At 37.6% G+C, this 20,602-nt stretch overlaps 1 protein-coding gene across 3 annotated transcripts in view; it reads right to left on the reverse strand.

Annotated features, from left to right (window-relative positions):
* LOC149691935 (nephrin-like) overlaps nucleotides 1-17,516 on the reverse strand; it is a 127,643-nt gene extending 110,127 nt beyond the window's left edge. For 2 of the 3 annotated variants that reach the window (XM_089869412.1, XM_089869411.1), the window contains exon 1: nucleotides 2,928-3,034. In XM_089869412.1, coding sequence (XP_089725538.1) covers nucleotides 2,928-2,985 — 58 coding nt within the window. In that variant the 5' untranslated portion in view covers nucleotides 2,986-3,034. Of the gene's footprint in view, nucleotides 1-2,927; nucleotides 3,035-17,114; nucleotides 17,279-17,496 lie in introns of those variants that run through there. The other variant, XM_089869413.1, reaches the window with a different exon arrangement.
* Between the last annotated feature and the right edge of the window lie 3,086 nt (nucleotides 17,517-20,602).

The raw sequence follows: 20,602 nt of genomic DNA on the forward strand, positions 1-20,602 counted from the left end.
TGACCCTTGAACCACCTAAGTTCACGTGCAAGATCACACAAAAAAAGAAAAGAAAAGAAAAACCTAAAGCGAATAGCGTGAAAAAGGAATAAAACTTAATTAGGCGAACCTAGCTACCCTATACGCTCTCTCTCTCTTTCACTCGCTGTAACAGCTCGGCATCACGCGAACGACTACAAGTACACCGCACTACCATATCCACCCTTTACCGGAAGTCCATCCAAAGTAATTGCACTATACGACCAACTTCTCGTGCATGATATACAGGGTGTTTTTGATAAGTCTGTCATAAATTTAAAGGTGTGTTCCTAGGGTCAAACTGAGTGGAAAAGTGTCACCAGAACATGCATGGGGGTCTACAACATTTAATTACGAAGATATGGGCTTCCAAATATTGCTTGACCCCTAAACATTTTAAGGAAATATTTACACATGGGGAGTAAGACATGGCAGTCTTCAATCTAAGAAAATTATTGAACCTTTATCCAGCAGAAGTGTACTATAAAATGTGGAAGTGTAAGTATGCTGGTAAAGTAAAGCTAACTACTCTACTTGTTTTTGGGGACAACGATTGGGAGCCAATATCTCCGTTGCAGATCCCATGTTCTTCGACACTTAATACTCATTTTGACCCTAAGAACAGACCCTTTAATTTATGGCAGACTATCCAGAAACACCGCGTATACCAAGGTATTATGAGGTACTATCACTTCTAAATGATAGACTTCGTTCAACGAACGCTATAAAATCTATAAAATCGATAGAGATATAATGAAAAATAGGGTTTAATTTTATAGTGGGGGGCCCCAAGGCTTAACGAGATTTAATTAAAATTTGCCAAAAGAATTTGGGAATGCGGTTTTACAGAAGATATACGTCGAGAGTTTCTAGTTTCGTCAATCACCAAACAAAAGGGAATGATTTAAATTGCTGGGTAATTAGTTTGGAAGATACCGCAGGGGTCACGGGGTCAAGAAAGGAATTTAATCTCAAATGACCAATTGAAAATAACGATAAGAATTCAAATGGGAAACCATCGGCTGATCTATAAAGATACGGATAATTTAAATATCCCCCGCTTGTGTTTATAGCGATACTCGCCGTCTATAAACGCTGCCAGTGATCGTTAACATCAGTCTGGTTTACAATATCGCGAAATCACCTATAACAAAAAGGGGTCCAGCACTTCATTCCTTCCCTGGACACATTTAAGGGACAGCCCTGTGATACTCGGTACTAGTAAACAGGCTTATGACGGCAACCTGACCCTCATAGGTTGCGTTTAGCTAAGGTTCGGGTTGCGTTTCGCTAAGGTTGGAATTTTTTCAAATTTGCTTTGCTTATGTTAGTCTCGGTTCAATCGTGGGATCGAGTATACCGTCTTCAAGTCATTATAACACCCTAAAAGCAATATCCCCCGTGATTCCGATCGTCCCAAAGTTAGTACATGATGAATGTCCATTCCCTTACGGCCTATAAAGTTATTGGTCACTTAAAACAAGGAGTGGAAGCGGTCTACAAGGGCGATGAGCGAGTTTTGACGTCTTTAGTCCGCGCTTTAGGCAAGTTCCGGCCAGTTAACGTCTTATCTTATATGAAGCGTAGAAATCCGAGTCGATCACTTGGATGACTTGTCACGCGGGCTTTACGAAACGGGACCAGAGAGATATCCGCAACCCTTTCTAGGTAAAGGTGCTCACCCGTAACAATGGTACCACGCGCATCAAAGCGGTATACATACACCCTTCATATTGCCGGCCAACAGCCGGTCACACCGTAAATCGAAGGTACACTACGCGGCCTGGAGCGTGGCCATGGGTCCGCCGCCATATAGAACCAATATTTGGGGAAGCTTTTATAGCTTATTAGTTTGGTACGCTTTACCCTTCCGCAGGGTTCGTATCGCGTCTCTATACGTAATATTTTGTATCGGCGCAGATATATATACATATAATATATATTTACCTCAGTTTCCTAAATTAACTTCTCCTATACTGCAGTCAACAAAGAGGCTTTTCCAAATAAGAGCAGAGAAAAATATACATTACATGTACGTCTTTAATCGCTTACCCCTCGAATCGATACGCAAAAGTTAATTAAGAAATTAAACCTAATAAATCATTAACTTAAAACAAGATACAAAGTACTCTTTTACTCCTTAATTTTCCTTATATACTTCAGGAATTAAAGGAAGCCAAAGAATTAAACCAATAAAATTCACCCTATCTGCCATGGCTAATCCGGATTAATCCTGAATCGCAAATCCATCCTATTAGAAGATTAAATACAACCCGTATCAGATTGAAATAAAAACAAGAGTTAAAAACTACACATTAAAAAATAACTAAAAATACTCGGAAAGTTGTAATTTGTATCTAATCGCGGTGCATGTTGACCTTTAAAGAAAAAAACTACCGGATATGTTTACAGGTACAGCGGAAATAGTAAAGTCTTTTGTTATATATGAGACAGAAAGAATGATAAAACACCCCAAGTACTTTGTTAAAAAAAGAGATAATAGAGAATGGGGTGGATGCAAGAATTGTTAAAATATACAGGGTATTTCTGATAAGTCTGGCAAAAATTAAAGGGGTGTTTGGACCAACGATTGTGAGTCGAAAATGTAACTTCTATCTCCATTTCGCCACAAGGGACACTGTTTTCGAGTTACGATTTGAGTTTCTTTTTTAGGGATGACCCCTTAAATTTAATTAAGAAACTGATTAAGACAATGATTTCTAATTTAATTTAGGGGTCATCCTTAAAACACTCAAATCAAATCGTAACTCGAAAACAGTGTCCCTTAGGGCAATCAAAATGGAGATAGAAGTCACATTTTCGACGCAGAATATAGTTGTCCAAAGAAACATCCCCCCTAAATTTAAGTCAAACTTATCAAAAACACCCTGTATAGTTTCAAGATTTACCTTTTCCAAACCTTAATCCTAAGATCCAAGCGGTAGCTACAACAGCGCACCACTTCATCTGGAATAACAATTCAAATCGGATTGGGCACCGACACTAGCTGTTTATATAATATTTTAAAATATAAATAAAACACAAGTTTATCTTGAGTTTCTTTTTCACTTTTCTTCAGTAAAACCCAACGATCGAGTCGAGTGATGGTAAGATTTTGTTGAGCAGAAGTAAACAAAGTGTTAATCAATTTCCAAATAAGCGCAAACTGTTTCTTAATTAACTCGAGGTTGTGTCCAATTTCAGAATAACCGTTAATGGCACCATAGTTTTACGTTGATTTTCTTCCGTTAAATAAAATGAATTACGCGAGTTCATTTTCACCATTTAAAGTTAACTATAGACGAATAATTTAATTTCGCAAATTACTAAATATCTTTTTAAAGTTTTTAAACAATATATCGAACGGACGCGGGCGATAAAAATTAACCGTTAAATATAATAAATAAAGTGTATCGTTGAAGATCGATACGGAGATAATCTTTAAGCAGCAACTTTATCGATAGAATTTGACGATAAAGAAAAATCGGCGACTGGCGTCTTGTCTATTTATACATATAATAAAAGTATATATATATTACTAGAGATGGACTGTACCACGGGTCCGATTTGAGCGAACGCCGATCGCAAACTAGAGGAGAATTTCTAGAGAATTTCGGGAATAGCCGGCGGTAGCGGCGAGTGTGTGTGCGGAGCGGCTAAGGGGGGAAAACCTTTTGCCACTACAGGCTAGAGACCCAGTCAGTTAAGCGCGCTACTACTCCTCTATCTTGCATTGCATAGGACACTCGTGGTAGTCCAAGCCATGGCTATAAGATTATAGACGGAAGAGTGAAGGAAAAGGGGGGAACGGAGAAATGCTTGCCGAAATGCACCATGGGAAAAGGATCTCGCCGACGCCGCCACCGAGGTTTTTCGCCGCTCCTATATGCAGGCTGGTTCGATAGCGCATGCTCTTTTGCCACGCACTTCGAATATGGGATGCTTTCGCCAGAGAGCGAGAGCGAGAGAGAGAGAGAGAGAGAGAAGGAAGAGTAAGATTTGGAGAAAAGAGTAAAAGGGTATACGGATCATACTACCACTACCAGAGAAAGAGAATAAGAGAGAGAGACAATATTATTTCTACATACATATTCAGTTTTTTGGCGCCTTATTTCGTACTAGATTTTGGCGCGAAATGTATATTATGTATATACAGAAGGTTCCAAAGATGGGTGTAGGACCGAAGTGCAGTGGGATAGTTCAATGGGAAATCAATTTTGAGTCGAAAATTTATGCAATTTCTATGACATTTTGCATTTAAATTAAGTGACACAGTTGTTAAGTTATGATTGGAGTGCTTTACGGAAGATCCCTTAAAATTAAGTAAGAAACTGATTTAGACATTGATTTCTAATTTAATTAAAGGGGTCACATCTAAAACACTCAAATCAAAACTCGCATAACAGTGGCCCCTAGGGCAAAATGGAGATAGAAGTTACTCAAAATCGCCTCCCAAAGAACATCACCTTCAATTTATTGTGGACTTCTCAGAAGCAAATATATGTTTAGATTAGGATAGATGGTACAAAGTGCCCAGAAAAAATAATCAATTTTGAAAATAATTCTTGGAAATAATCAGTTTTACTTGAAACTCTATCAGATTACGTCATAAAAATAAGACGACTAATTGCTAGCTGAAAATCCCAATTCAAAGAAACTTATTGAGCATATGTCGCGTATTAAAATCTTTTCAATTAATAATTAGAAGAAAACCAAAAGTGTATCGAACGAATCTTAGAGAGGGAAATAAAAAGAAATCCAATCCACTCGACTTGACATCAAAAGAAACGATATCGAAAACAACAAAAGTGGTATGGTGCATGGCTGGGGTGGGGGAGAAAAGGGGGGTGGAGAGGGGGGTCTTCATTCGAAATTAATGAAGTCAACTTTCCTATACTCGAAATCATTTCTTGAATTCAAGGCGAGCGGAATGGGGTGGGGGTAATAAGTTCATCATCGTACTAGCATAGGCCTAGAATTCGTGCACTGCGATCGTGCTCCCAAACACAACTGGGGTAGCGGTGGTGAAAAGAAAAAAGTGGCGGGAAAAATAATTAAAAAACCCTTTTGCCGCCGTCACTCTCTTTTTCATATTTGTCTCTGACAAACAAAAGGAAGCAAAACTTTTTCTCTCTCGCGCACCAATAAAACACAAAACCATTGATTGCAAAGAAACCCTAGTTGGGGCCTATCTTCCCCACCCCCATACTCTTATTTCTTTTTTTCTTTATTTAAAAAGATGGGGCCGGGTCGCTTAAACCCCTTTACTTTTGACAAGGGAGAGGAGAGTGCGTCAAAACAAGACTTAACAGATAAAATTTTACTTTCAACTCTAATTTTGAAGATGAAGAAAAAGAAAAACTTCAACGAGGTTTCGGATTACTTCTAAATACGGTGTTTTTAATAAGTCTGCCATAAATTTAAGGGTATGTTCTTAGGGTAAAGAGCGTGTGTTCTAAGGGTCAAACTGAGTGAAAAGTGTCAAAGATCATGTATGGGGTCTACAATATTTAATTAAGGGAGATAAGGGCTGCCAAATATTGATTGGCCCCTAAAACCAGGAAATATAGTCACAAATGTGCAGTAAGAAATACCAATTTAAGAGCGGTGTTGAACCTTTATCTAGCAGAAGTGTACTATTAAATGGGTAGAAGTATGTACCTTTATCTACTAGAAGTGTACTATTAAATGGGTAGAAGTATGAACCTTTATCTACTAGAAGTGTACTATTAAATGGGTAGAAGTATGAACCTTTATCTACTAGAAGTGTACTATTAAATGGGTAGAAGTATGAACCTTTATCTACTAGAAGTGTACTATTAAATGGGTAGAAGTATGAACCTTTATCTACTAGAAGTGTACTATTAAATGGGTAGAAGTATGAACCTTTATCTACTAGAAGTGTACTATTAAATGGGTAGAAGTATGAACCTTTATCTACTAGAAGTGTGTACTATTAAATGGGTAGAAGTATGAACTTTTATCTACTAGAAGTGTACTATTAAATGGGTAGAAGTATGAACCTTTATCTACTAGAAGTGTACTATTAAATGGGTAGAAGTATGAACCTTTATCTACTAAAAGTGTACTATTAAATGGGTAGAAGTATGAACCTTTATCTACTAAAAGTGTACTATTAAATGGGTAGAAGTATGAACCTTTATTCAGTAGAAATGTCCTATTAAATGGTAGAAGTGTGACTAGACTAGTAAAATAAAGCTAATTACTCCACGTATGTTATTAATATTTCTCTAATTGTTATAGGGGCCAATCAATGTTTGGGAAGCCCATATCTCCTTATAACTAAATGTTGTAGATCCCAAACATATTCTTTGACATGCACTTTAACATTCAGTTTGCCCAAATAACCCATGCCCCCTTTAACTTATGGCAGACTTATCAGAAACAACCTGTATATAATAAGGCCAGGAGAATTTGATGATTTTAAAGACGATATAAAAACGAAACGAAATGAAATGTAATATAGAGTCAATATCCCTTTGAAATAGATTCGATGAGAAAATGGCTTTTCGAGAAAAGGAAAAGTTATATAAGAAAAGTTAAAAGTTTGTTTTAGAAACCAAAAAGAAAGAAAGAAAAGGGCGGAGTAGGTATAGAAACGTCGCGCGATTTCTTCTTCTTACCGCCTCATTTGCAATTTTAGAGATGGGGCCCATAACCCCCCCCCCCTCATCACCGAAAATCTTATTGCAATCCCCCCTACCCAAACTGATAATATGAACCAATTCTATATACTTTAGTATAGTGTATTTTATTTTTTTTCGGCCCACGCTGAAAACGAATAGCTCTTGCAAAAGTCTTAAATGTAGTTTGGGGGAAACTAGTTGAAGGTAGAAAACCCTCAAACTGTCAATGAAGTACTTGCCTCGAAAGGGGGATGCAGGTATCCAGGGAAATAAATCTCTTCCCCCCCCCCTTAGACAAGGCACGCCTTCTTCATCTACATGAAATGAAAATAGTTTTACCAAAGTTTCAAGAGACAGAGTTCTTTAAAATTCAAGAGGGAGAGTTAAGGTTTTACAATTTAGTTTTGAGGTTTTCAAACTTTGCTAATTTTTATATATTCCTAAAGTTCTTTTTTATTTTTAACTTGACGCAATTACCACAAAGTAGCGTCATAAATAACGTAAGACTTGTAAGTGTGCCAGAACGGTTTTCTGTAAAATCAAAAATAGGTCTACCCTTTACAAAAGAGGGTGTCCTTTTACAGGTTTACAGTCTGCATCATTAAGGGTTAAGGCGTGATATCAAGACGGTATTTGGATCCAAAGATGTAAAACGGGGCTTCAAAGTTAGCAGTCCACTAAGCTAATTTTGTTTTGAAGTCATATCTAATGCAGGTTTCCGAAGAATTTTTATATTGAAAATTCCTGACTTGTCATGCAGCTTATCCCCGACCAAATTTAGCAAATATCCCAGACCAAATTTAGCAAATACCCCCAGACCAAATTTAGCAAATACCCCCAGACCAAATTTAGCAAATACCCCCAGACCAAATTTAGCAAATACCCCCAGACCAAATTTAGCAAATACCCCCAGACCAAATTTAGCAAATACCCCCAGACCAAATTTAGCAAATACCCCCAGACCAAATTTAGCAAATACCCCCAGACCAAATTTAGCAAATACCCCCAGACCAAATTTAGCAAATACCCCCAGACCAAATTTAGCAAATACCCCCAGACCAAATTTAGCAAATACCCCCAGACCAAATTTAGCAAATACCCCCAGACCAAATTTAGCAAATACCCCCAGACCAAATTTAGCAAATACCCCCAGACCAAATTTAGCAAATACCCCCAGACCAAATTTAGCAAATACCCCCAGACCAAATTTAGCAAATACCCCCAGACCAAATTTAGCAAATACCCCCAGACCAAATTTAGCAAATACCCCCAGACCAAATTTAGCAAATACCCCCAGACCAAATTTAGCAAATACCCCAGACCAAATTTAGCAAATACCCCAGACCAAATTTAGCAAATACCCCAGACCAAATTTAGCAAATACCCCAGACCAAATTTAGCAAATATCCCTGACCAAATTTAGCAAATATTCCTGACCATTTTAAGGTGTTTACCTGCAGAGCCACCTTTATCACACCTAGCCCATATTTAGTATTGCTCAAAGCATGGTTTGGTACGATCATTTAGCAAAGGAAATCCCTGACTTATTCCTGACTTCTGAGTAAAAAACCTTAAATCCCTGACCTATCCCTAACCATTAGGAAAATACTTTAAATCCCTGACTTATCTATGACATTATCCCCCATTTTCCAAATCCCAACTTATCCAGGTTCCCTACAAACCCTGTAACGTCTTTGAACACAAGATGATCAAAAGCAAAATTATTACAGGTCCTTTTCGATATCTTTTAACTCGATACTTCAAGAATCACATTACAATTATGACGTCGACGCACTTCCCAGTAAGTGTGACACTTATGGCTTACATATTTAAGCTTGTGTTTCCCACTTCCCTCTTTTCGGACAACGGTGCTCCATTGAAGTTAATTATTTAAGTCGCCCCCAAAACAAAGAAGATGGACGAAATATTTCTTCATAAGTGGATTACGTATACTTCTACTACAAAACAGCCTTGGCGTGAATTTTAAAGTACACGTGTATGTGTATGTGTATGTGTGTGAAATTTCCTACATTAACTATAACTCAGCTAAGCCTTGAACACACGTATATTATATTTAATTTACTGAGATATTATAAACTCAAGATTATAGAAACTTTCCTCCTCAAATTATAAGAGTCTGATGGAGAAAAGGAAATTATTTTTTTATAAATAATTTTTTAATAGAATTCTTCAAGTTCTTTGAAATAAACCCAAGTTGTTCAACTTAAGACGTTTAACGCGTACCAGGATAGAATCTACGTCTTTGTTATCTTTCAGTTCATTAACTAATCTTAAGTGAATGGAGAAAAAGATAGGAGTCAGTTTCTTTTAAGAGTATAAGAGTATTCCGCATTTTTTTCTCAGTTATTGTCTACTTTTTTAGTTTGCCCTTATTTTATTTTGACAGTTTAATCATCCGTGATTTACGTTGAGATTCAACTGCAAAAATAGGAATAGAAAGAGAGAAGAAAACCCAGAGTATATTTGACGTTTTTTAAATCCACCAAAAGTAAATACATTTAAAGTTAACAGCGCAAAACCACAGAAATTTTCGTGCACCCTCTCAGGAATATATACAGCCAGAAGGGGATAATAGGAGAAGGATGACACTCATCCTCTTAATACTAAATCCTCAGCAATTAACATTCTTACTTTATGTTATAGTCCTTTAAGACCTCGGTTTAATTAACTTTGTTAAATATTATTCCCATTTTAAAAAGAAAGAAAAAATAATAACAAAACATAGAGTATTAAGAGAGGGGATGGAAAATTGTCTAAATTTCGATTAACTTGGTAAAAACCTTGATGAAAATATGAAGAACTGTTGGATCCCTCCCACCTTATAAAGACAGTAAGTACTTAAGGATGGCCACCATCTTTCTCAGTACTTCGCTTCAAAAACACAAGTAAGTCCAGCTCCTTTTCTTTAAAAGGTTTAGTTTTTCGAATTTTTTTGATAAAGTTAATCTCGGATTAAATAGAAATGAATTTCTTAGAAGACAAAATGGATGACTTTAAAGCTTTATGGTAACCTTTGACCCTTATATCTTGATATTTAACATTTATTTATATCTATATTCAGCCTTGAAATAACTGAATTTCAAAGGGATCTTTCTAAATTTATCTTATGATAATTCAACCTTTGAGAGCGTTACGTCCATGATGCATTAACACTGAAATTTTTATGCTAAAAATATTCGCGATTATTCCCATAACATCCTTAGGACGTTATTTAAAATTATTCAAACAAAAATAGCACTGATTTCCTATGGGACAATATATACGCTTTTACGAGAGTATTTCCGCCTTCATTAGAACGGATTAGGGTATGTCAAAACGGCCCCTCAAAAAACTGTCCCATAGGAATACATAAAAGGAAGTAGTTTTACCGAAGAAAGAAACATGTGGGCAAGCTTCCTTTTTAAAATTCGGAGCACTTGACTTTGAAATCTGAGTTTCGTAGAAAATCAGGCACTATTTCTTTTTCCAAATAAAATTCTAAGACCTCCAAAAGAGAAAAAAAAAGAGAGAGAGAACTTTCAAAGATAATAAAATATAAAGCTATATCTCTAAAATCTATGAGAAAAAAACTTCATCCTTGGACAAACATTCATTTGATTGCAGACGGTTTATTTTCATTAGTAAAATTATAATACTTGGAGCCATTACTCTATTGGATCCCTAGTTTCTAACAGTACTTTCAATTTAACTCTATCTAGTCTAGATCAAAAGTTATGAGCAATGAAAAGTAGCTATTATGAATACTTAATTATGATACTTGGAACAATCACTCTACTGAATCCCTAGTTTCTAACAGCACTTTCAATTCAACTGTATCTAATATAGATCATAAGTTATAAGCAATTATAGATGAATACTTAAGGAAAAAAACGGTTGTCATAATTAGTCAAACATTCATTTGATTGCCAAGGGTCAAATTTCATTATCAAAATTATGATACTTGGAACAATTACTCTATTAAATCCCTAGTTTCTAACAGTACATTCAATTCAACTAAATCTAATATAGATAAAAAGTTATAAGTATTTAAAGATAACTATCAAGAATTAAAGTCCTTTAGGGAAAGCCAGCATTCAGGGTGAAACAACTCCATGTTAAACCTATTGCCCCTGTAGAAATGTTTACCACGTCGTACACCGAAGCTCAGAGTGAAGCTACCCACCAGGCGCCATAGAGGGTCGGATAGTTTATTTGTTGTTTCGCAGTTGATGGACATTGCGCGAATTGAGCAACGCCCAGTGTTTTTCGCGTTTCTGGACTTACGTAAGGCCTACGACAGTGTCTGCCGTCCGCGATTGTGGGCGACCCTAAGGTACTTGGGCATTCCTGTTAGCTTCGTAAATCTCTTGGCTAGACTTTATGACGGCGTAAAATATCGCTTCTGGTTTGGAGGGGATGTCACGGACTTTATGCCTAGCGGGGTGGGTTTGAAGCAGGGGTGTCCTTTGTCTCCACTTTTATTTGCGCTATACCTGGAACCCTTAGATAGGGCCCTCAGTAAATGCAATTATGGGTTCCCTCTTCGTTACCCTGGCAGTGTCTATGAGGAAAAAAGGATCCCGGGTGGTTTCTTCGCTGACGATATATTTGCTGTGGCTGAGTCAAGGGTCGATCTACAAGCCATTCTGTATATCTGTGGGTCGTACGCGATCGAGTATGGATTGACCTTTAGCACAGACAAGTGTGTCGTCTTCGCGAACAATTCACCAACACCTGGCGGGACGGACCCCATTTATTTACAGGGTGGGGTTTTGGCGGAAGTGTTAGAGGTGACATACCTTGGTGTGAAATTTAACAGTGGACGCCACTCCATGGAGAGCCAGGAGATTAGTTTGGCGGCGAAGGCAAACCGTTTGGCTGGCGCTATTAAGCACAAAGCGTTGCATTCTTACAACAAATATAGCGTCATGAGAACTCTATGGAAGGCGGTAGCGGTCCCGGCCCTAACCTACTCCAATGAAGTCCTGTGTATAAGCGCGGATACATGTCGGCGATTAGATAGGGCCCAGTTTTCCGTTGGGAAAGCTGCGTTGGGGGGAAACTTCATGACGGCCTATGCAGCCGTCAAGGGTGAAATGGCGTGGTCCGAGTTTGAGGAGAGGGAGGCCAAGAGTAAGCTGCGGTATCTCGGGAGGTTGTGGTTTATGGCGGAGACTCGCGTAGCGCATTGGGTGTATCGTTATGTTCGCACAATGAGCCGTAAGACTACGTGGCTAAAGAGATTAGAAAACCTCCACGAACGTTATGGCGCCGGCTTATCGCGCAGCTCTATTACATCTTTGCATGAATGGTATCTGGAAATAGATAGAGCGGTATCAGCTACTTCCCAGGCACGATGGCGGTTGGAGCTAGCTCGCCATCCGAGCTTGACTCTCTACGCCTTGAAGGAAAACCCGGGCCTAGAGTCGTTCTACGACAATTCACTCGCGAGTGGGTATTTCTTCCTAGCTAGGACAGGGGCGTTGCCAACAAACGAACGCTTGTCCCACATTTTTGGGAACGGGGTAATTAGTTGCCCTCTCTGTGGCGCGGTCAAAGAGGACATACCTCATGTTATTTTGGAATGTCCAGCCCTGGAGTTGGCGAGGGCGCCGTTTAGGACCTTTGGGTTGCCCGCGATCGAGGATACCCTGGCGCTTGGCGAGGGGCTAAACGTAGAATTGGTAGGGACGACAAAAGGGATTCTCCAAAAATGGGCCAATTTGCGCCAACATTGCCAACCTTAGCCTGTTCTGCAACTCTTAGATGTACATAGTCATTTGTTTAGCTGTAATTATTAATTATTATATTGATTCCTGTATTGTATTTTATTGTATTTTTTTCTACTATTGTTCCGGACCTGTGAACACCATGAGTGTTCCTCCCTGATTTAAAAGGGATTGTTTTTTCAAAAAGGTCAATAAAATATTCATTCATTCATTCATAGAAAATATAGTGAATTTTAAAAACTGATAATTGCATGAGAAACTCCATTGCATTTGGCCTTCAGAAATTGCGAGAAATCCCTAGCTACGTCGCAACAGAAAATATACATTGTATCGAAATGTCTAACAATGTAATAATACGGCGCCAGTTATGGCGAATAACCGCAAACAGAGAAAATCATCGCATAGCGGAAAGTGGAATACATTACATTACATTAAGGATATCCAGAAAGAATATATATTTGGGAAGCCCTTCGCGATTTTAGCCTGTATATGCAAAATAATAGGGAGTCTTTCGAGTACATAGAATCGTCGGATACTATTGGAGGACCAATTTCCGCGTTAAGGGGTACTTCTCCCCCCCCTCTAGAAAACTCCGACCCCTCTCGCTAGTTTTTTACCTTCCTTTTTCTTCTTTCTTTAGCCCTTAATGTAACCGGAAAAGAAAATAATAGGATATTAGAAAGAGAGAGAAAGAGAGTACATTTCTCGGTGGGTTACGGACGGCTAATGCTTTCGGCAAACTATTTGCATAACTGCTGTATACGCTACCCCCCCCCCGTAATTCCAAGGGGACACTCACTACTAATAAATACAGCGTTATTAAAATACGGAAGAGTTCACGCACTTTCTTTTTTTGCTAGATTCTAGTAGAGAACATTCAGGTTTCAAGTTCCTTATAATTTTTTTCACTTTTAAGTCTATTAAACCACGTCGAAATGTGAGCACTTAATGCCTAGTTAAGGTTTTTTAATTAGCGAGAAATAATGGGAAATTGAGGAAAAAATTGACTTCGAATTAAGTATTGACAAATTTTCTATAGTCTCTTTCACTTATTCTCAAAAACATTTTGACTCTAAGCGCCAAAACTTTACTACTGTTTGATAATTTACCGTCTTACATTGTAAAATTACGGTATGATATAAATAGGTAATTTAAGGCTGTATTTGGTAAATTACCAGTAAGAGTCTATGGCAGCCTGGACAAATTAGTTTCGCTCAAAAAGGTTCTGACTCCGAAAGCCAAAATTCGTAAACAGTAATGTAATTTACAGCGGGAATTCACTGGTAAATTACAATTGTAATTTACCAGTGTAAGGTAGTATTTTGGTAAATTACCGATAAGTTACGGACTGTAAATTACCAACTCACACCTCAATAAGGTTAAGATTAGAAAAAGGTATCTTTTAGATCATGGAATTGAAAACACAAGAGTTCGTGATTACTTTACCCTAAATGATTTCTAAAGCGATGGTGGGGCCTTTAAATTCCTTAGGGATCGTCCATAAAATAGGTCACCCTCTTAAAGGGGAAGGGGATTTTAAATACGGTAGTTTTGAGATTAAAAATATTTAGGGATTTTTAGGTCATGATTGTGACGTACCCCTTGTAATTGTCTCCCCCCCCCCCTCTAAAGATATTAAATCGATAGAAACCGATATCGAGCTGGGCCACCACGAGTTTACCTCTTGAAATCATCGAACCCCGCTGAAGAAATCTTAAGGCTTCTCATTCCACAAAAATATCTATATAAACAGGGTGTTTCTGTTCTGATTTTAGTATTTTACGGATGACCCCTTAAATTTAATTAAGAAACTGATTTAGACAATGATTTCATCCCTAAAACACTCAAATCATAACTCGAGAACAGTGTCCCTTGTGGCAAGATGTAATTTGTATGACATTTTGGCGTCCGGGCCACTGTTTTCGAGCTACAATTTGAGTGCTTTAGGGATGACCCCTTAATTAAATTATAAAATCATTGCCTTTCAATTTCTTAATTAAATTTTAGGGGTCATCCGTAAAATACACCATCCAATCATAATTTACTATTTAGACTCAAAATAACCCAAAGAATATCCCCCTCAATTTATGGCAGACTTATCATAAACACCCTGTACATCTATCTACCCATAGTATGATTCCTTTCTATATAAGGTTATAGTGGGTGCTTCTTTTTATAATATAATATATAGGTGCACGCAACGGTTACTATGCCTATGAACAGATAAATATAAGACCTATGTGCAAAACTAAGATTTAGAAGATGAAAATCATCTGGATCAGATTGAAGATGCGGAGCTCGCGATATTCTATATAGAGATTCCGGGAAAGATGCACTACAGTTAATATATAACCATACCGAAAAATATCAAATTCCACCCAAGATAGTAAATATTCGAAATGCCACACAGCGTGGTCCGGAATGAATACACCGATAATAATTTATAGTTCAATATAATAATAATTCGCAATTACTAATTTATTTATAAAAAAAAGAGGATAAGCTAGTTAGGCAAGTTAATGAATGAGACTAAAGACTCGCTAAATAACGTGTCGGGACCAATATTCAGGGTGAAACAACCCAATTTTAAAATATTTTTAATTTTTTTAACTTCCAGGTCTGTTTTAATTAAAATAATTTAATATGATAACGAGCCATTAAAACGAAAAATTTAAAATATCTCTCGCATCGGCTATTCTTGCTTTTGATTGCCAAGACTCTATTTTTACTATGAAAACTGTAATGCTTGGAGTGATTACTCTATGGAATCTCTAGTTTCTAGTGGTACTTTCAATTTGACTCTATCTAGTATAGATCAAAAGTTATAAGCAATTAAAGATAGATATCACGATTTCAAAAACCTTCAGGGGAAGTCAACATTCAGGGTGAAACAACCCCATGTTAAACCTACTGAATGAATGAATGAATGGTTTATTGACCCAATTTTTAAAAAATCCCTTTTGAAACAGGGAGGAACCCTCAAAGGAGGGTTCACAGGTCCGGAAAAAAAAAACGGCCCCTGTAGAAATGTTTACCACGCTGCACACCGATGCTCAAGGTGAAGTTACCCACCAGGCGCCATAGAAAATATATTGAAATAAATAACAAGTTGGGTTAGTCAGATATAATAACCTCTCATTAAGTTAAACCAGTCTGCTTTTTGTTAAACAAAAGCATTTAGGCTCAATCTTAAATAGGGGGATTTGATGATCATATATTCCTCGACCATTCTGCAACGCGAGCTCGTGTTAAAAAAAGCAGCGGCCCCTTTTTAGCATTATTCTTATTAAGCTTTGCAAAATGATGAGAAATTCCATTGCATTCAGAAAAAGAGCCTGCAGGCAGCAAGAGTGAGAGAGAGAGAGAAGTAGTCTTGAGAAGACGCTTTGCATTTCAATTTCAGTTATATATTATATCCTTTATATATATAGGATATTACCAGAGAATGGGTTAACCCTAACCTAAGCCTCGGCGGAATATTATTATACTTATAAAGAAATCATAATGGTGATTTAGAAACGAATACTCATTCAAATTTGCTGCCCCCAAAAGATTTCGGAGCAATTTCAATTCTACATTTTCATACAGAGCCGGCGAATCCGTGCCAGATACTCGCGTCTTCGTGGAAATATAAGTCTAATTGGAAACGCACACGATTCGGGTGGTTGGTTGGATGGAGGGAGGGAAGGGGGAATCTAGGCTAATACTATAGGGAACTTGAATTCCTATATACAGGGTGTTCTGGTAAATCTAATATAAATTAAAGGGTGTAGGTGTGTTCCCGGGGTTAAACTGAATGGATTGTGTCAAAGAACATGGGGGTGTACGACATTTAGTTACGGAGATATGGGCTACCAAACATTGATTGGTCCCTTAAAAACAAGGATGTTGAGTAGGATATATAGTCTTCAATCTAAGAACTTTATTGAACCTTTATTTATTGCAGAAGTGTACTATCTTTAATTTATATTTTATTCTTAGCATAAGTTCACAAGATATATTCCATAAGTCCGTCACTGGTTACAAACTGGAGCTTGTCATGAAGTGATTGGTGTATGTCATAGATTCGGGGTAAAGCGACGCCTGGTGAGGCTCTGTCAAAGGCTTAGTAGCAGACTAAATAGGAAGATGGACTGCAAAACTAATTTGTCGTTCCCGAACTAGCTCGAGCTGCAAGTCTCTAGCATTGTGAAGTATTGGTAGGGAGTGTCATACTTGTATTATACTTATGGAACATGTCTTATAAATTTATGGATTTACCCCAAAAACAAGTCCAGTCTTATCTGAAATCCCCTGTATATTCAAGTTGGATTTGAGGGGGGGGGGTTTAAAATATCCCCCAAAGTACCTAAAGGGTCCAATTCAAGCGGTATGCGAGCGAAATTGAAACAAAACCCTTCTCTCTCTCTCTGTCTCTCTTTCTTTCAAAGTTTCTTTCCCAAATTATTTCCCATAAAGAGGATATATTTATCCTTCGAGTACAAAAGGTCGTAACTTAATTTCTTCATCAGAGGTAAATAAATAGAAGTAAATTCCCAATATCACCGTAAATTAAATAGAGATGGAAGTCTAAAGTTTACATTAAACGATACACTTCAAAGCCACTTATCGTATTTTGGCTCTAAAAGTATATTCGGTCGAAGGGACACTTTTTCCTTCCGAAGAAATAAGCTCATAAAATGGGAATTTATAACAAAAGAATTTTATTCTGGGAGCTTACCTTCTTCCACTCTGCCACCGTCCGTAAGTCCATGCTCCACCTTTGTCCCTCCGCTTGACCTATTTCTCGTCGTCTTTTACGAAGAGTCAACTCATTAAAGTAGTTCGTCGTTCTCCGGTGACAAAACCGTTCCTCCTCTTTTCTCTACCAACCCGCCTGCCTGCCTGCCAAATAGATAAAAGAGAAAGGAAAAAATTATGATTTTTAATACACAATTAAACTAGTGGGAGTAAGAAGAAAAAAACAACATAATAATAATAAAAATAATGATTGCGTGGGGGGTTTTATAATTAACTCGGTGAAAGTAGAGAGTCATTAAAAACAAGCGGCTGGCTTGGCATTATACCATTATGTGCCGCCGCTTCTTACACATTATTCCTACCATCTTAATTGACCGCTTTTAAACAATATGTCCATCGTATACAGGGTGTTTCTGATAAGACTGCCCATAAATTAAACGGCACCGGTGTTCTTTGGGTTAAACCAGAAGTGAGATGAGACTCGAAGTGAAGGGCTCTAGCATTGGTAATAGATCCTGGCATTAGTGAACAAATTTGAGGATTTTATGCCGCTTCAATCGCGCCTACACTCGAGAGAAAAAAATTGGTCGAGTTCCAAAAAATTTCCTACCCCCTTCCCCTCGAACTAAAGCCGCGGAACAAGGACGCCTGTACTTGAATCTAGTTCGGCTGTCTACCGCCACGAGCGTCTCACGTTTTGGAGGAAAAATTCAGAAACCGCTACTAGAGGGCCAACCGTTGGTGTGTTATCAAGAATATTCACTTTCGCCGAGTGAAGAATTTGGTTAGCTCAGTACTTCTGGTCTCATCCGGTCTCATCTCACTTCTGGTTAAACTGAGTGGAAAGTGTCGAAGAACATGAGGTTCACAATATTTATTTACGGAGATATGGGCTCCCAAACATTGATTGGCCCCTAAAACACTTAAGGAAATAGAAACACATGTGGAGTAATTAGCTTTAATTTACCAGCGAACGAACACTTCTACCCATTTAATAATATACATTTCTGCCAGATAAAGGTTCAATAATATTCTTAAATTGAAGACTGGTATGTCTCACTTCACATGTTTAAACTATTTCCCTGATTTTAGGAGAAAATCAACGTTGCAGACACCATGTTCTTTGACCTTGAAAACATACCCTTTAATTTATGGCAGAGTTATTAGAAACACCCTGTATAAGGCTAGGAAAATAGCTACCTAATTTTAAAAAATTCATAAATTTATTTACACCGACCATATGTTGTTACGATGTATCTAGTAAAAAGCCCAAATAGTGCTTTATGGGAAAATTAATTAGGGTTAGGGAACGTGTAAGATATACGACACACTCAGGGTCTAGTGTATAGACTAATGGCACCTAATGTTACTTCATCAAAGGGGTTAATACAGAGAAAGCTACAGGGCTGCCATGACTCTAAAGTTTCCCCTTTTGGCCCCAATAACGTAATCTATCGAAATTTCCCTTCATCCTTTTTACGTTACGTTTTTTTTTTCTTTTACCCGATAAAGCTCTTTTTTATTTTTCCCCGTGAGATCGTAACTGGGGCCCATCGGGGCCCCCGCTCCTCCAATGCAAACTGCGGGGCCCCTACCCCTAAAAAGAAGAAGAAGAAACGGAAAGTGGAAACTAGTCTACACTCCCCTTTATTGAAAAACGATTTTATAGTAAAGTCCCATATTTCCACGAGAACTATTACAGTTTGTATAGATACACGTACCGGCCTTACAATCTTGAAAATACGTCATAAATAAATCCAAATATCTGAAGATTTACTGGCAAACTAAGGGTGATATTCGGTATAGGAATGACTGAGGGGATACTAGATATAACGAGGGGTTCAACACTCTCGAGAAAAATTTTGCAATCAAGCTTAAGAGGAAAATCTATCTCAGGGAGCCCAGCCAAAACTTTAAATTCCTAAGACGAAAACTTCTCGACATTATAGGATTCTATAGGAGAAAAAAATATGTTTCTATAGGAAAATAAAGGATAAAATATGCTCATATATAATACTATTTTGCCTTAAAATATGAAGAACAATCTCTAAAAATAACAACAAATTGCATTTTACTTTGAAAAGAGGAACTCCGCAATTTGTTGTCTAGTCAAATGTGATCTCGATAAAAAGAGATAAAATTAGATAAATTTGATGCTAAACTATACGAAAACTTCGACTAAGTTAAAAATATAGGATTTTATAGGATCTTTCATGAAATTATAGGTTCAAAATATAGGATTTTATAGGATCTTTCATGAAATTACAAGTTCAAAATATAGGATTTTATAGGATCTCTTATGAAATATAAGACAGGTTCAAAAATATAGGATTTTATAGGATCTTTTATGAAATTATAGGTTTAAAATATAAGATTTTATAGGATCTTTTATGAAATTATAGGTTTAAAATATAAGATTTTATAGGAACTGTAGGACCACTGGCCACCATGCTATCTATTTAAATTTCAATATATTTTTCAAAACTTTCCAGCCCCTCGAGCATGAAAGGGAATTCCACGGAAAAAGCATCCTTCTTTGGGAATAAGGGGGTCCACTGCTTTTTTTCTGGCAAGGGTTGATGGTGGAGGCAGGAAGGCCCTCGCATTTCGGGGTCACTTCTATTATCCGGTATTAGAGCACGTATAAAAGGCACACATTCGACGCCACCCCATGATGTTAGCACGATTATTTTTATAAATAAAATATATTCTTAGCTAGAAAACTAAAAAGTTTCATCCACCGCAAGTGCATCTCAACTTTCGAGGATATACACAATTGGCAACAAGAATGACACGTTTAACACACACGGTGGTGGACGGTGGTAACTGTTGGCGCGCAAAACTTTCAAACGTATACTCAGTCAGTGTACATAGTTTCAAACGACCAAGGCTTAAGCTTAAAACTTTAAAAGTAGTTGCGAGCGCGTGAAGAATGGTATGGTATGGGGAGTGTGTTTCAACTTCCGGACGCGTTCAGGGTCAACCTTTGCTGTCCTTAAATCGTCTCTAGGGAACCAGGACAAGAGCAACAGTTAGCAAAGGGACAACCCTTACAAAATGTTTCTTTGGATTTCTTGAGAAAATGTATTTGTAAAATTCTTAAGATATTCCTTGGAATATTCCTTTAGAATCCTTTGTATATTTGGCCTCTTTTTACAAAGAAGTATTCTTCGTGTTTCTTAGGAAAATATTACTTACATTCTCTTAAGAAAGTTTTCTTAATAATTCTTAAAACAATTCTTTTATCGATTCCCTCGGATATTCCCATGAACCCCCTCGGATATTCCCATGAACCCCCTCAGATATTCCCATGAACTCCCTCGGATATTCCCTTTTACTCCCTCGGATATTCCCTTTTACTCCCTCGGATATTCCCTTTTACTCCCTCGGATATTCCCTTTTACTCCCTCGGATATTCCCTTTTACTCCCTCGGATATTCCCTTTTACTCCCTCGGATATTCCCTTTT

The sequence above is a fragment of the Phalangium opilio genome, unplaced genomic scaffold (assembly GCF_054372755.1).
Source record: "Phalangium opilio isolate 3A_F unplaced genomic scaffold, DU_Popi_V2 ptg000025l_1, whole genome shotgun sequence".
Classification (NCBI taxonomy): Eukaryota; Metazoa; Arthropoda; class Arachnida; order Opiliones; family Phalangiidae; genus Phalangium; species Phalangium opilio.